A 15,485-nucleotide genomic window follows, 5' to 3' on the forward strand; every position below is an offset into this window, starting at 1 on the left:
TTAACCTCCTGACAGTGGCATATTCTCTTCCATTACATTAACTGAGTAACCTGAGAAAGCATAACAAGATATTCCTCAAAAGGTCATAAATAAATATGGCTAGTGGGCCCAATCCAATGTTCATTAAAATAATGGACACTAGCATTGAACTACTACTTAAGTGTAACTATTACTAATATTTTAAAATAAAACTATGATATAGTATATATGGATAAATGTATGTATGGTCTTCCCTTATAATGTCTCCTGTTAGGTCTTGTGCTGTGTTTAATTGTGGTTAGTCAGGCATGTAGATCGCTTTCTTTACTTTGCTGGCCAAGCTAGTTGTCACATCTGTAAAGGTTCATGCTACAGTCACTCGGAAATAAGCTTTGGGGGCCTTCTGCTTAGCTGCACTTCTGCAGCTTGGCCTAGGCTCCTTGAAAATGGCCAAGGCTGGCAGCAGTACTTATTTTTCATTTCACGGTAAATCAGTTTGGCTACTAGTAAGTCCTATAGTTGAGTAGTGCTCTACTGTTTAGCTCTATGGGCCACATAAGTGGTGTGTGGCCTCTCCACAGACTGTGTTGGGCCCTGGGCCCAATCACCACTTTTCTGCCCCACACGCTTGGATTGGGTCCCAGGGACCTGGCACTGCCCCTTCCGCCTCTCATGCACAATGATTGAGCCCTAAGGGCTTAGCACCACCCCTTCCCAGCCTCCCACACTAAGATTAGGCCATGGGTTCCCAGCACTGGCCCTACCTGGCCCTGAGCACTGGGACCAGGGACTCCATGCAGAGTGCAGTGCCACTGCTCCCCCACCACCAAATTTCTGAATCCCTAGAGAGCCCCATGGGCCAGATGACATGGTGCCATGGGCCAGCAGTTGAGCATCCCTGTTGTCAGTTAATCACTGGATGCAACATTAATCAGCAAATGATCCAGGTGCTGCATTAGCTGGAAATTAACTCTGTTCCTGATGGTTTCTATGCAGGAGCATCATCACTACAATGATTTTAAGGCATATACTATATATTAATGTCCTACAAAAAATATGTTTCAGCTCACAAATGTGACTCTGAGATATTAATGGCTTAGACTAGGAGATGCCAGGTGTTTCCAAAATATGAACCAGAATTAAATTTTTGTTGACAACATTACATTCATTAGCAAATATGGTTGCAAATTCAGGGACACTCCCATACACGACATTGGCTTACAAATTTGCCAGCTATTTGTTCCTCTTTTTCCAAACAGTGTCTCCATTGGCAGTAAAGAACAATGTACTCTCTCCCATACTTGTTGCTTTTCATCAAACATGCTGCATGTTAATATAATCCTACCTGTTACTTTGACTCCAAATCACCCTCACTGAAGCCTATTAATTACTTCAATATTTAGCTATTCCTGCCTACATTACTGTCAGTTAGCTCCTGTTTTCACAAACCCAGAGTACAGAGCTATTGTTACAGGCACTTTATGAAGGATAAGATTATCTGGATGGGTCAAAAGAATGTGTTTTTCAGTTACTCCTTTAACATATAAGCTATTCTCTATTTTGAAGATCTGCTCTGCAGATCAAAATTGCTGAAGAGCATGGGTATCAATACTACAAAGGCAGATCTGGCTCTGATCTGTGGAGACAATAGGGTTGTTTAGCACCAATTCATGAAAAAAGAAAACAAGTCATATTACATACAATATTCCTTTATTTTTCAGAGGGCTTCACATGATCACAAGACAATGTATTTTTCTAATCTTGAAGCCAGCAAGATTAAAACCTATTAGTTTTTCCATCCATAATTTCTATATTGAGACTGTCTTTTGTGAGAGGAAGAGTCCTATTCTACTGTGAATGACAATACAAGCAGACAGTACTTACACAGATTTTTCTAAACCGAAAGATGTCAAATAATTATATATAGTTCTTCGCTAATGTAATGTGCTACAAGGAAAAATATGCAGATGCAACTACATAGCTTGTCAGTTATTGAACTCTTTCCTATGTTGCACCAGTGCAAATATTTACTTTCTATAGTATGCAACTTCTTTATTCCTTGTAAAAGGGTCCTTTAGAATGGAGTTCTTTTGCAAACACCACAAACAGATTCAGGCAGTAGGAGTTCCTAAAAGAGTTTCAATGAACATTCATGACAGGCTTAAGGGATTTTACCTATCTATCCTTGCTTTGCCTGTATTTGAACCTCTTACCTGAGTTAAGAAACGACCTGGGACAGCTAGATAATACTCATCTGTAAGTTCCTAGCAAATGCTCCTAACCAGCTGGATTAGATGCCTCAGTGTATCTGCTGGTGAACTGAATGTGCCACATCTACAGTACTGGTGAGCCAGCTGGTGAGCCTCTGCCTGCCCAAGGTTCAGAAGAGCTTGAGCATGGTTTCCCTCTACAAGCCTATCACTGAACTGGCCTGACAGGTTTCACACAGACTTAATGCCTTTATAAAATACTTCTTTTTGTAAAACAGGATAACAGTATTTTCAGAGAGGTATTTACTTCAAACTATTGTGCTATGCTTTGTAAATGTGGTTTGAAAAATAAAATGTAAATAAGATTTTGAAGTTAAATATGTGTGAACAACCTTGGTCCAATCAATGTTCCAACTCATTCCACTGCGAAACAGGATAAAATAGCACAACTTCAAGTATTTCTCTGACATAGTACATAATGAAAAATAGATCCTAAGCTCTATGGTATTGTATTTTTAAATGAAATGACTTTGCATAAATGTTATGATATACAGCAGGAGAAGAGTGTAGTGATGATACAGCACACCATTAGTAATTACACATTGACTTGAATGTAAATATCTTCAACGAAAAAAGCAACCATCTAAGATAGCTGTTCTTTCAAGTGCTTTAGCAATAAAATGAACAGTTATCAAGGTTTAGACAAAACAAACAGATGGGAGAAAAACAGTACAACATAAATTTCAATAAATATATGTAAATACAGTACTGTTAGTTATTCTGACACAAAACAAAAGACATGGAACCTTTTAAAGCAAAGAATACACTCAGCAAAATGCAGCATAGAGAAAGGGTGCTAAATTCTGATCTCTATTACAGAGGTGTAACCTGTTATAACAGGGCAGAATCTGGCCCCAAATCTACACAGAGCACAGGAGTGTTACAATACACAAACTAAATATACATATTTAAATAGCTGCCCCATTTCTGTTCAGGACAGTCCATTTTCTTTGCTACAAACAGCAAACAGTTGAGAGTCTAATTTGTGAATTCTCAAATGCCAGTTTCTTCCTATGACTTCACATAGCCTATTTCTATATCTAACTTTAAAAGTATGTAAAAACCTTGCAGTCAATCAAGTTACATATTTAAGATGAACATTCCGACACCTTATTTTGAAGACATTTCACATTGTAAATAGATTCTCCAAAGGACCGTGCCATTGTCATTCCTGAAGAGGGAAGATTTTTCTATATGCTTTTTACATATTTAAAAAAAATTAAACTTGCTGGTGCTTTATAATATATTTATAATTTTTCCCTTTCCTGTGGCTTTCTGGTATTAGAAAATGCCCTTGTAACTGCTCCCATGATTTATCAGTTGCAGTTTATATATTTGGTAACATCTAGACAGTTCATAAAACCCCTTTAGAATGTTACAGAGGAACATGCAAGGGAGCTTTTATAAATACCCTATGTAAAATAAGATATGATCTATATACAGATGTGCTTTTTATTTACTAAAATATTTCTACAACTCTTAAAATTATTATTTAAAGCCAGGAATGTATATTTGAATTGCATTGATAAGTTGCAAGATATAGGCCAAATAATATAATGCATTTTATCAAATTTTACCAAAAAAATAAAAGGTAAAATGAATGACACTATGTTATTACCTTCCAGGATTTAATCACATGCATTTATAGAATAATTCTATCAAAGTGGCCTTGTCCAATTGACACTACAGAGGCCTCATTTTGATCTACTCCAATCATTTTTTCAATGATAAGTACAATACTTCATAACACCTACTTATTATTGTAGCACATCCATTAAATTCTCTTTTAAAAATACACTGGACATCAGTCATTGTAAAATATAAGCCAATTCTTCCTCCCTACCACACATAATTCAGATTAAGCTATTCCGAACTATAACCTGATGATGCACCAAAAATAATAATACTTAAAGAGTAGATAGGTGGAATAAAATATTTCTAAAATTATACTGTAACCATCAAAAATAATTTTCAATTTTAGATATTTATAACAATGGCTGAAATGCATAGTTACTCATAATAACAAACTTTTTAATGGCATGGAAGGGTATCTATGATAATAGTTCATTTGAACTCGAGTTGTAAGCAGTTTCATCTTTATAGTTCTCTATTCCTCTTGCAAAGAGTTTTACTAACTGACAACGAACCCTGCAAAAACAAAACAAGACAAAACAAAACAGTTATTTGAAGTCTCTTTTACTAACAAGGATCCACATTTTGTATGTCCTAATATGGATTCATTGGGCATTCTAAGCACCTGGACCAAAAGGGCTACACTGCAGGCCACATAACTCTCTGTAAATGGGTAGCAATATAGAAAGTGGAAAAAATAGCTAAATGGTGGAATAGCATGTTCACACTGCACCGTGCTGCCCAGTGAGGAGTCTATGGGAGTCTTGCAAGTACATGAATTTGATAGATCACAACTTTTTATAAAAGTCATTAATGAAACAATACATGATTCTTGTTTAATGGCGATACTATACGAAAAGACCTCTGCATTTCTGGTTCCTTTTACCAATTTCAAAAACAATCTCCTACTTCCTAATACTCCCATTCCTACCAGATTTTATTATGAATAACAATCTCAAAATGAGGCATATTTGAAGGATACAAGCATAGAACCAAAAACATGTCTTAAGATACTTCTATGACTGAAAATATGGCATTAAATAATTAATATAAGGATTTGTCTATGCAAATATTATATAACTTTCCAAAGGTTTAACTAGCTTTGGTTGATGAGTGCACTTAGTATCCACTAACCCACTGCGAGGACTGACTGTGCTTTCTGTATCTTTTTTGTCAAATACTAGGTATGGTGGAAGTTATTAATAACCCTATAAGGTTTTGTGTGAAACAAAGAGAGGGCTGGAATCATCTTTTCTAAGCAGTTCTGTTTAGGCACATTTGCATTCAATTTTACTTAGTAGTCAAGTAGGCCCATAAGATAACCTGAAATTACCACCCATTCACTGAAATTCTTGTTAGGATTTGATCTGATTCTGCTTTTACATACAATTTAATGAATTCTCTAGTATATAAAGGACATGTTTAAATGTTCCTGTATAATACCTGATTTTAAAAATATTTTATGCATTAAAACCCCCCCACAAAACCTTTTTAGTAGCTGTCAAATGTTACATAGTAACTTTTTAAAACTTCAAAGACAGGACTTTAAATATCTTAACATGATCCTCTTGCTCTACACTGTATATGGATGGAAAGACAGGTACTCACTTGACTTCAACAGCTGAACTATCCAAAGTTTCACCATCACAGTTCCAGGTGCTGTTAGCCAGATTGCAGCAACAGGCTGGATGATCACTGCAGAACTGACCAAAACGTTTTTTTCCTACATCCTTGATATCACTTTCATTGTCTTCCAATTGCTTTGACATAAACTGAAACCTCTTCACCCGATAAACATCTACAAATGGGAAGTCAAACTGCAAAGAGGAGTTAAAAAAGGACTTTTATAACAGAAAACAAGTTAGTTTTCAGTGATTTTTTCTGCTCAAATTTTTCACCTAGGTTAATATAGGAATAGTGATTTAAAAAAAAAATTATATAACACTCAATATTTAATTTCACAGTAAAAATACAGGATGTCCTACTTTTCAGTCCTTTGCTTTCACCTCTAAAACACCTCTAACTTCAAATGGCTACCAGTTGTTACAAGGCTGTTTATCTCTATGGATAAACTGGGGGAAAGTTTTGAAACGATGAGAAGGGTCCCAAAACTGTTTTATGTTGTATGATGCAGTCACAAGGGGGTTGAGATTCATTGCTCTACTAACTTATTTATCGTTCTCCAATCCTTATGCACTGAATTCTGTGAAATCCCATTCCTGCAAGCCCCCCTCTCTCTCTGCTGTAGGATCTTCCATGAGTAGGCTTTATCCAGAGAAGTCTATGGCAGTATCATCCTGCTATCAGGATCTGGGGAGTATGGAGAGCTAATAATATGCTCCAGTGGAGCAGTACCTTCTTAACTAGGTAACCCCAGTGGAAACTAGCATTGTAATTACAAGTGCCCCAATTATCAAAGACTAACATGATTACATTGAGATTATGAAAGTGTCTAAAGTGCTTTAAAATAAGCTTTGTACACCAAGGAGAAATCAAGTTGCTAGGTGCCCTCATATCACAAAAAGCAACTTAAAGAATTAGCCTAAATGCTTAAAAAGCCATAATAAGGTATGACTCAACTTGACAACTGACAAAGATTTGGGAAAACAAAAAAGTGAGCACAGGAATAGCTAAACATTTAAACACTACCAAATATCATAATATCAAATATTACTGTCTATACCTATACTGAAACACAGGCAACCAAGAGGTTTAATTTAAATCGGTTTCTCTCAGGTTTTATATCATGTTCATCAGCATGGCATCTGAGCACCTAGTTCAGTGTTATGCAATAATAAGCTGCATGTACATAAGATGTTGACTGTGCAGTTGTTACTGCAGTTATTTAATAGTTGCATACCCAGGTACTACATGACTGCAGAGTAACCAGAACTACTGTGCAGTAGTGTCCCCGCATGGCTTTGTAGTGATGCTGACTGTGCAGTCACTCATTCCTACTGTGCAGTAGCGTCATGTCACAGTTCATGCCCAGCAATGCCACTACACAGTAGTACCAAGCTATTGCACAGTAAGCATCTCAAGTAGGTGTGGCCAGAGGGTGCTAGACTAATCCAGGGACAGCACAGCAGAGGAAACAAATGGAAAGTGCTCCTGGGAATAACCTTCTGGGTCTGGCAGTAAAAAGGACAGAGTACTGGGGATAACTGTCTGACCCTGGAGTCATTCTGACCCCCCAAGGAAAAAATTCTTCTGTAAGGAAGATGGTAGCAGCTTACAACTTGCACTCACCTTCTGCTCATGCTGTGGTTCTTACAGACTTAGGACTGGAAAGGTCCTTCTGCATCACTGAATTTGGTTGTCTGCTACCACAGGCAACCGAATCATAGACACCCTTTAATAAAGTGATCAAGTTCCAGTGGAGCTCATGAACACAGGGCTCAGAGAGTAGTTTGCTAGATCAAAAGACTTAGTTCCATAAGCTTGTCTCCATGACCCCACAACGCCAACAATGCATGCTTGAGCACTATGCAGCCTTCTGATAAGTGATAGAATAAGGATAACCACCAGGTAAAGAGTAAAATTGTTTAAAATATAAAGCAAAGACAAAATGTGAGATAAGCAAAAAAAGCAAATGGAAACAGAAAGGGGGAGATAGAGAATGGACAAAATAAAAATCATACACAATTATGTTCCAGGGTTTGGTATGAGGCAATACAGGAGTATGTAATAATAGCTATTAAATTATGGTGGAAAGAGGAGTGAAAACCACAAACAAACAGGTGGAATTACTTGAATTTTTTTTATGATAAGGCACATCATTGATCTGTTCTTCATGCAGTCATCAGAACATGTAGCATTAAAACTGAATGTCTAGCAATCATTTCAGTTAATGAGCATGCCAGCAGCTACAGCTACTTCAGCAGAGGCTACGTGCTACAAAAAAACATGTTCATTGCCCTTGGAATTCATTCTAAACAGGTGTAGAAGCACAGGAGGAATTTTGATGTAGGATATATAATTCATTGTTGATTACTTGCTATCACCAAAGTTCTTGTGGAAACCTACCATAACCAGATTAGAGTTTGATAACTATGTTCTTTCTGTTAAGCTATGTTCTTTATTTATTTTCTTATGAATGAATTATTCTCCCATTTCCTGTGTTGAACAGTTATATAAGACTGCTGTAGGCAGTTTTGCATCCCAGAAGCTAATGCTCTTTAGCATCTGGTGACATGCGCAGACTTGTGTGCACATGCAGGAACTTTGTGATAAAAAGGATTTTAAACAGTGACCAACAGAAACCATAGAACATTTTTTAGAAAGGACTAATTTAAGTACCAAAATCAGAATTTGGCTGAGCTACGATGTTTTATATGAAATATTCTGAGATTTCTGGTGGCCACATGTGGTTGTAATACTTCAGCCAATACATCATCCATTCCCTTCTAATCAGTACTACCACTGATAATTTGTGCCAGGTAAAAAATTCAATGTGTTGACCTCACACATGCCTTATCTGTATCAAAGCCCTAAGAAAACACATACCTGATCATCCTGGTTTGTATGCCTGACAAGATACCGCAGAAAATTAAATCTGGAGCATTTGCGAACTAGAATGAGGTCAGCAGAGCCATCAGCCAAGTGAGCTGCTGGTGAAAGGCCTTTTGGACTCCGTGGACAAGCACAGCTCATGTTTACTGCATTGATAGCTAAAAACTTTCCTTTAATAACTTTCCATTCATCTTCAACCTCTGAAACAGACACACAAGAAGCATGTAAGACCCAGGAACCAGAAAAGGATTTAGGAACCACAGTACTTAACTTTTAACTGCCTGGACCCAGATTTAAGAAAGAGATTTATGTGCACTAGTTGCTTTTTAATCAGAATTTATGTACCTTTTCTCTAATGTGATTCTGCTAAGTACTCCGTAACTGTTTCTGTATGTGAAGTCCAAGGTGTTTCAGCGTGGATCTATATGTTCTAATGCTTAGGTAAAAAAGGGTTGAGGAATTTAGAAGCTATCATGCATGATTGAGATGTGCATGTTGTAAGAAATTAAGTGCACCTGAATCCTGAGTTTCCCCCTGTGACTAGCATTTTGCCTGATTAGGGCTTCTTTTAAGATATAAGGATTTGAAGCCCCTTTGAGAACATAAAACCCAAATTGCCCACTTCCTAGAAGAGTATTTTGACCACTAGGCCTCCAATTCTTATGATGCTTCTCCTGCCAGTGATTTTGAATGGAAGTGGTTGACTGTCATGTTTTGTGTTAAACTCAATGTTCTGGTGTGCGCTAGATTAGCTCGGCATGTAGGTTATTTAGGTACTGCTTTACCTAACTGCTGCATCTAGAAAGGTTTTAAGAGGAGACTGGGCAGGACTGCATGTACTCAGAAGGGAGTACTGCAGACACAGAAGAGAGGGTTCTTGTGGGTTTAGGCAGCTGCTGAACAGCAAGGCTTTCTACTGCTATTTTGAACTTAGTTGCCAAAACAAGGTTTAAATGACCTTTAGGTGCTTAAGTCCATGTTTTTCCATCTGGGTTAGGTAACACCTTACATTAAGGGATGGCAACTTTTTCCAGCAATGTGCTGCAATGACTCAATTTGGGTCAAAGGTGGGCTGGTGCTAGGGCAGAGCTGCCACCACTTTTCCCTGCCACTGCTTCAGCCTCAGTTCTATGGGTGGGAGCCAGCCTGTGAACCACAGGCTGATGCCTTATGTGATCTACTTACAGGATGAGTAAGACTCAACTATTCTTAGCAAGTTTCACCTTCTAAATAAATAGTATAATCCTTTATTGATACATATATGACATACTTTTTTTATTTTACACACACACACAATATTATACAAGTATTACAAAGCATTCAAATTTGACATATTTTATATAAATATATATATTTCTTTCTAAGTACCACATTGATACCTGATCTTCTTTCAAATACTTCTTTGATAGTTTTGTCACATGGGTATCAAATTCAGATCCCACAAATTCAAAATTCATGGTCTTTGGCTACACCCACCAAAAAAGGAGAGAAAAAACAGCACCACAGGTCAAGGAAGTTTTTTGCAGAATTTTATTTGTTCTACTTTTAACGTTCTAGTTTGGATAAAGAAGGGATCCACGTGCCTTGGATATTTTGTTTGTTTTTTTCTTTTAAATCAATGTTAATTTTTCTCCGGGTTACAATATATATATATTTTAAAAAATTAAAAACGTTTCCTGGCACCTGTAGCTGAATGGGATTTACTAACAGTAAAATCTGTTCCAGTGAATTTATTAGGATTGTAATATTGTACATGTTACTGGAAGACAAACAGCAGAGCAGCTTGTTTTCATCAAGAACAAATTTTGGCAGTATTAGATAACTAGATTTTGCTTAATGTGTGGTGTCAGCAGTCCTACTAACAGGAAGCAGTATTCCTTTCTAGAACACTGGACTGTCACAAGATGATGTGTGAAGATACTATGACGAGGAACATTTTTCCGGAGACCTAGAGAAAACAACATTATGGAAGACTATGGTAGAGAATGTCAAAGGACATGTTAAGGAACCAGCAAAGAAGGCAGACCTTGATTATCAAATCCCTTGTTAAGCACAATAACAAACTCTATATATGTTATACAAATACAACGTGGACAGCTGAATATCATAAGACAATTCTACTAGTAGAGAATCAGTATTCAGAGGTTCAGCTCCCTAACTAGTTTACTTTGTTACTTACTACCAAGAAAGATCTTATTTTTTTTATTTTGCCATTCAAACACAAAGTGTATATTTTATTCCCAGGTGTGCTATATGTGAAAGAATATGATATTCTCTAATGTATTTTTAAAATTCTGTACTCTAAGGATATTTTCTCTACCTGCACAAATAAAAACTAAGCCAATCATGGAGCTTTTATTCTAACACAGTACCTCATGCCTGTGTTGACATCTTACGGAATAGATCTTTTCCAATTTAGAAAGTAAAGAAGAGCATAAAATGTCACTTTACAGCCTAGAATGTTCCATTTGCTCTGTAAGTGATTTTTAAAACTTATTATATTATTTCATTTCTTGGATTTTTCCATTAATCAAAGCTCTTGGGCCACTGATCTAAAAGAAATATAACTCCAGCATGTTAAAAAGGTTAGATTGCTACAAAAGCATCAGAGCAGACTCTTGTTCAGTAGGAACTTTATTCCAACCCTTCTAGAACTGCCTTCTTGCTTCTTTTTCCGTTCCTTATAAGCTGATTAGTTAGCTAATAATTAATAAGGAAATACACTTTTGATAAATTCAACAGTGTGCAAATCATTTACCAAAAGCAATTTTCAGTACTAGCTAGTTCTCGGTTAATGACAACCTTCATTTATGCTGCTTTTTTTGATAATTCAAATCTATTTCAAAATCTGTAAACAAAAGAAAATTTGATGAGGAAAACTGGCAGTTTCTTAGTATTTTAATGACAGTAGCTCTGTATTCAAAGAAGGAAACCACTACCCTTCTGACAAATTAGAGTCAGATTCTTAACTGCATAGAGGTATAGTGCAGGAATAGTCTTCAAATCAATGGTCTGCCTGGGTGCCTGCCAAAATGAAGAAAAAAAGATGCAAGACACCAAATGCCAGACAGGGTTGCAAATGCTCTTAGAATCATAGGAAATTAGGGTTGGAAGGGACTTCAGGAGGTCATCTAGTCCAACCCTCTGCTCAAAGCAGGACCCTCCCCAACTATATTATCCTAGCCAAAGCTTTGTCTAGCCAGGCTTTAAAAACCTCTGGGGATGGAAATTCCACCATCTCTCTGGGAAACTTGCTCCAGTGTTTTACTACCCTCTTAGTGAGAAAGATTTTCTTAAAATCTAACCTAAACTTCCCTTGCTACCACTTGAAACCATTGCTTCTTGCTCTGCAACTGAGATTAGTCTAGCTCTATCCTCTTTGGAACAACGTAGGTTCATAGATTTCAGACATTTGGGCTGGAAGGGACCCCGGAGGATCATCGAGTCCAGCCCCCTGCCCCAGGGGCAAGAAGTCAGCAGGGATCATAGGATCCCAGCAAAATAAGCAACCAAACGTGTCTTGAAGGCGTTAAAAGTGGCTGCGTGAACCACTTTCGGCGCCAAGCTATTCCAAACCTTGGGGGCTCGGACAGTGAAGAAGTTCTTTCTTATGTCCAGCCTGAATTGGTCACAATGGAATTTGTGACAGTTCAATCTTGTCATCCCTTGGGGGGGCTCTGGTAAACAGACGTTCCCCCAGATCCTGATGAGCACCACTGATAAACTTATAGGTGGCCACCAGATCGCCCCTGCGCCTGCGCTTTTCCAGGCTAAAGAGCCCCATGGCTCTCAGCCTGTTGTTGTAAGGTCTGTTTTCCTGACCTCTGAACATGCGCGTGGCTCTCCTCTGGACTCTCTCAAGCTTCTCCACATCCTTTTTGAATTGTGGAGCCCAAAACTGGACGCAGTACTCCAGCCGCAGCCTCACCAAGGCCGAGTACAAGGGGAGAATGACATCTCAGTATCTACTTGAGAAGCATCTATGGATGCAAGCCAGAGTTTTGCTCGCCTTACTAGCTGCAACATCACACTGAAGGCTCATGTTCATCTTGTGGTCCACCATGACCCCCAAGTCCCTTTAATCTGTAGTGCTAACCAGTGTAGCACTACTGAGCCTATAAGCACGGTGCAGGTTTTTCCTTCCAAGGTGGAGAACCTTGTATTTTTTGGTGTTGAACACCATCAGGTTCTTGTCCGTCCATTTCATGAGTCTGAACTTTAATGCTAATAAAGTACAAAACTGGAGGCAATTCAGATTCCAAGCTAGCAATAGTTAAGTCTTGTTTTGTCATCTTAACTCTGAGGCTAGGTACTTTCAAAAAGCCCAAGGCAGAATCAATCTAAGTTACATGATTTTTGGTAAATGGCGTACTTTAGATCTGTAGTGAACAGAACACACATTTGTCCTTTGATGGAGGGGGGGCAAATCTTAGATTGGATTCCATCATTTTTAAATGAGTCTGTGTGTGCTGAACTTTTGTTCTATTATGGATATAGACCGGTTTCTGATCACTTATACTGGTAAAAGTTTAACGTCTGTACCTGACCTGAATGATTTAAGATTTAGCTGAAATACAAAATATGCGCCCTTCAGAAACCTGATGTATCCAACTATCTGAAGTATTAGTACACCAGGGAGTTAATTTGTTATGGTTTTTATGTAAAAAACAGCTCAGCTTGAACAAACATTGAATTCTCCACTTGTTTAAAATAATTTTAAAAAATTATATAGCTTTTTACAATAATTATTTTCTGGAGTACTGTACATTATTTAAGGGGTGTTGGTTGTAGCTGTGTTGGTCTAAGGCAGGGGTGGGCAAAATTCAGCCCGCCAACACTTTCATATGGCCCGTGGCACCCCTCGACAAACTGCACCCTGCCCAGACTTTCCGTCCAGGAGGATGGGAGCAATGCGCCCACTGTACACACAGCCCCAAACATACCCTATTGCCTTGCTCTGGCCCTTGTGGGTGGAAGGGCGCAACTTGGCCAACATGCAGCTTCCGTATGCAGCTGCTGCTGCTGTAGCCCCCGGGGACCTGCTCTGCTCTCCTGCTGGCTCTGGCCAGCAAGGAGGAAAGTGGTGGGGGCTGAGCTGCAGCTGGGCGGGAGTGCAGAGCAAGGGGCTGGTGGCAGCATGAAGCGCCTGCCCAGGGGGCAGTGGCAGCACAGAGCTCGGCTGGGCAGTGTGAGAGAGGGTGGGGGTGTGTAGGGATCCCCCCACACTTGCCCTCACACTGTCCCCATGGTGCACAGCCGCAGCAGGCAGTGACAGCAGTAGCAGCAGCAGCAGCAGCAGGCAGGTGGATGCAGGCGCCCAGTGAGGCGTGGCTCCGGCCAACACTGCACATTGCAGCGAGGGGCACAGCCTCCACTGGGCTGTCTGTACCACTGGTGTTCCCTGCCACTCACGCGTAGCCCCTGCACTCCCTTGGCAAGGGAAGGAAGCCCCGCATGCTGGAGGTGGCTGCCTTCCCTGCCCCCCAGGGGTGGTTCAGTGCAGCCTCAGCAGGGAAGGCAGCCAGCTCTAGTGTGTGGGGCTTCCCTCCTGTGCCCAGGGAGTGCAGGGGTTGTGTATAAGTGGCAGGGAGTGCTGGCGATACAGACAGGCTGGGTAAGGCTGAGCCCCTTGCTGCGACGTGCAGTGCTGACCAGAGCTGTGCTCTGCTGGGCGCCTGTGCCCTGAGTGCCCTGCCTGCTGCTGCTGCACTATGAGAGTGTGGGGAAGGGGGTCCCCACACCCACCCCACCTTCCCTCACACCCCACAAACCCCACAGCCACACTCTGCCCCTAGAACTCACCAACATATACACCCCCAACATACCCTATGCCACTGCTACACACAGCCACACTCCTTACATCCCCCCCACATCCTACCATGCAGACACCCCACCATTCACACACACACACCAGTACCCCACCACACACATACCATATGCGCACACACACCTTCACCCCACCACACACCTCACCGTCCCACACGCCCCACACCCAACACATGCACACCCCCCCACACCCCGCCCACCATACACACCCACACTCCATCATACACATACACAAACCCCACCACCCCCATACTCCACCATATACCACCCCAATATACAAGACTAAGAATTTATTTTGAGTTATTATGCAATCACCTCTGTATACAGTATATAAACACAAATCATGACAAAAAAAAAGTTTGTAATAAAATTAAAATATGTTATAGTAGGTGTTAGACATTTGGTGTAGGATTTTTTTTTCCTGGTTCTAAGATGGCAACCCCCTCCCCTCCCAAAAGGAGTATTTCGAGGTGGGGGGGAAGGAGGGGACAAGGGGAGAGATTTCTGGTGGCAAAGGTCAGGTGTTAGGGGTGGGGCTTCCAGTCCCAAGATGGCGACAAGGGGCAGAGCTACTCATGCAGCCCTTGACAGCTCGCCAAAACTTGTTCAGTGGCCCTCCACCCAAAATAATTGCCCACCCCGGTCTTAGGACATAGACAGGCAAGGTTCTTTGGGTAAATATCTTTTATTAGACCAACTTTTTGGGTGATATCTTTTATTAGACCAACTAAATGCAGGTACTCCTCACTTAACGTTGTCCCAGTTAACGTTGTTTCATTATTATATCACTGATCTATTAGAGAACATAGTCATTTAAAGACACGCAATGTTCAGTTATAATGTTGAGTGGCTGCAGCCTGCTAGTAGGTAACCACTGTGATGTAACTGGGTTTGCTTAACATTGTTTCACTTAAAGTCACATTTATCAAGAACATAACTACGACATTGGAAATGCTTTTCTTTGCAAGCTTTTGGGTACAAACACCTGTCTACCCAAAGAACCTTGTCTGTACATTATTTAAAACTTTCATATAAATTACCTTTATGTTCTAATCCATAGTTCTTTTGTTGCTCTTCTAGTTGCTTAGTTTGCCTGCAAATGCGGCACCTAAAAGATGAAAAAATGTTTGTTTTTCTAACTAGTAAATTATTTATTACATATTTAGAAAATATGAGATTTACCTCAAGCCAACAATCATAATTCCTTTTGGCTGAGAGAGCAGATGCTAATCATTAAGATCTGACAAATGTTACAATAAATTCTGT

General features: G+C 39.7%; 1 protein-coding gene across 1 annotated transcript in view; it reads right to left on the reverse strand.

Annotated features, from left to right (window-relative positions):
* Positions 1 to 1,667: 1,667 nt before the first annotated feature.
* Positions 1,668 to 15,485, reverse strand: part of CERK (ceramide kinase) — a 67,815-nt gene continuing 53,997 nt past the window's right edge. Inside the window, exons 10-13 of the mRNA XM_090042104.1 lie at positions 15,260 to 15,327; positions 8,388 to 8,593; positions 5,490 to 5,698; positions 1,668 to 4,397 (exon numbers count right to left, since the gene is read on the reverse strand). Coding sequence (XP_089898230.1) covers positions 4,301 to 4,397; positions 5,490 to 5,698; positions 8,388 to 8,593; positions 15,260 to 15,327 — 580 coding nt within the window. The 3' untranslated portion in view covers positions 1,668 to 4,300. The remainder of the gene's footprint in view (positions 4,398 to 5,489; positions 5,699 to 8,387; positions 8,594 to 15,259; positions 15,328 to 15,485) is intronic.

Source organism: Crocodylus siamensis, chromosome 4 (genome assembly GCF_052110815.1).
Source record: "Crocodylus siamensis isolate JL-2025a chromosome 4, ASM5211081v1, whole genome shotgun sequence".
NCBI classification, from domain to species: Eukaryota; Metazoa; Chordata; order Crocodylia; family Crocodylidae; genus Crocodylus; species Crocodylus siamensis.